Genomic DNA, 1,656 nt, shown 5'->3' with positions numbered 1-1,656 from the left:
GACGCTGCTGAATCCACATCCTGCCCGCAGGGAGGTATCATGTGGAGATTACACATATGGACTGGGCATTAAGGGCAGTACAACATATGGAATGTCTCTGAGGTGGCTCCGGCCCAGTTAGGAGGGAGTCGTCACCGGCAGGGACGGCAGAGCGGACTCTACCAAGGGAAAGACATGGGCTCACCAAGAGGGGAGCCGTACCATGGAAGAATACACACATGGGTTCACCATGGGGATCATCACATATAGGTACCTAGGTGTACTTACGAGTGTTAGGTCTGGTGCCGGATGCTCCGCCACATCCGGCTGCCAAAGGCAATGGAGGAACTTAACAGGGTTCGCTTGTGGGGAACTGAACTGTGGAGCAGAATAAGCGTACATGTCCGGTTTGTAGAGAGGAAGGCGCAGCAAGCGAGACACCGAGCAGTCTCTTCTGTGTTTACTGGTTACTTGGGGCAAGTACACGAGAAGACACTGGCTCTACACGAAGGCTATAAAACAGGTCTATTTTTATAAAAACAGGCTATAAAACAAGAGGCAAACAGGTCCACCTGTGCAGCTCCGAAGTGTCTCCATATCAGCTGGACCGCCTGGGGATGGAGTCTCCATTCTCCCGGAAGCGCAGGCTGTCATGAGAGATTGTCGGCTCCACGATTGAGCGGGCCCGGAATGTAAATGGCATGAAGTGACCTCAGATGCTTCTGACTCCATAGGAGGAGATGGTGGGCGAGTTGTGACATACGAACGGGAGCGTAGAGCACTTTGATGGTTGATGTATGCCACGGTCGCAGTGTTGTCCGTACGGACCAGTACGTGCTTGCCTCGTAGCAGCATTTTGAAGTGGCCAAGCGCAAGACGTACTGTAAGCAACTCGAGGCAATTAAAATTCCAATGCAGATGGGGACCTGTCCAAATACCTGAAGCTGCATGCCCGTTGTACGTGGTACTCCAGCCTGTGGTGGAGGCATCCGTGAACACAACAGCTACCTGGACACCTGTACTAGAGAAACTCCTGCCAGTAGAAATGCAGGATCTGACCACGGGCTGAAAGCTTGGTGACAGGCTGGAGTGATCGTCACTCTGTGCGTGCCACGTTGCCATGCCCATCTCGGGACTCGGCCGTGAAGCCAGTGCTGAAGTGGCATGATATGAAGCAGTCCGTTAATGCGGCTGCAGACGCCATATGCTCCAGGAGCCTCTGAAATAGTTTCAGTGGGGCCACTGTCCTGCCCTTGAGAGAATTCAAGCAGTTCAGCATTGACCGAACACGTTCCGCTGTGAGGCGTGCTGTCAGGTTGACCGAGTCCAACTCCATACCAAGAGAAGAGATCCTCTGCACTGGAGAGAGTTTGCTCTTTTCCCAGGTGACTGAGCACCATGTCCCTGTGTTCGCACAACTGATCCCGTGACTGTGCCAGAATGAGCCAGTCGTTGAGATAGTTGAGAATGCGAATGCCGAGAAAAACTGCTCGATCGTGACTATCATCCCGCGCCAGGTAACGACCGCATCCAACCGCATATTATCAAATGACCAGAGTTTTGAGATTGCAGCGGACGTGAAGGACTATAATGTATGATATGAGCTCACTCAATTACTGAGGAGCTAAACCATTCAGGGCTTTATAAGTAATTAGCAAGATTTTAAAATCTTGACAT

The 1,656-nt window shown here is 51.8% G+C and overlaps 1 protein-coding gene across 1 annotated transcript in view; it reads right to left on the bottom strand.

The window, feature by feature from the left end:
* The window catches only part of LOC107741522 (ATP synthase subunit s-like protein), a 9,280-nt gene extending 8,312 nt beyond the window's left edge, over positions 1-968 (bottom strand). Inside the window, exon 1 of the mRNA XM_016554273.1 lies at positions 918-968. Within this exon, the coding sequence (XP_016409759.1) occupies positions 918-968 (51 nt within the window). The remainder of the gene's footprint in view (positions 1-917) is intronic.
* Positions 969-1,656: the final 688 nt, after the last annotated feature.

This window comes from Sinocyclocheilus rhinocerous, unplaced genomic scaffold (assembly GCF_001515625.1).
Source record: "Sinocyclocheilus rhinocerous isolate Xijiao unplaced genomic scaffold, SAMN03320098_v1.1 scaffold2934, whole genome shotgun sequence".
Taxonomy (NCBI): Eukaryota; Metazoa; Chordata; class Actinopteri; order Cypriniformes; family Cyprinidae; genus Sinocyclocheilus; species Sinocyclocheilus rhinocerous.
This window is presented reverse-complemented; position numbering and strand designations above follow the sequence as displayed.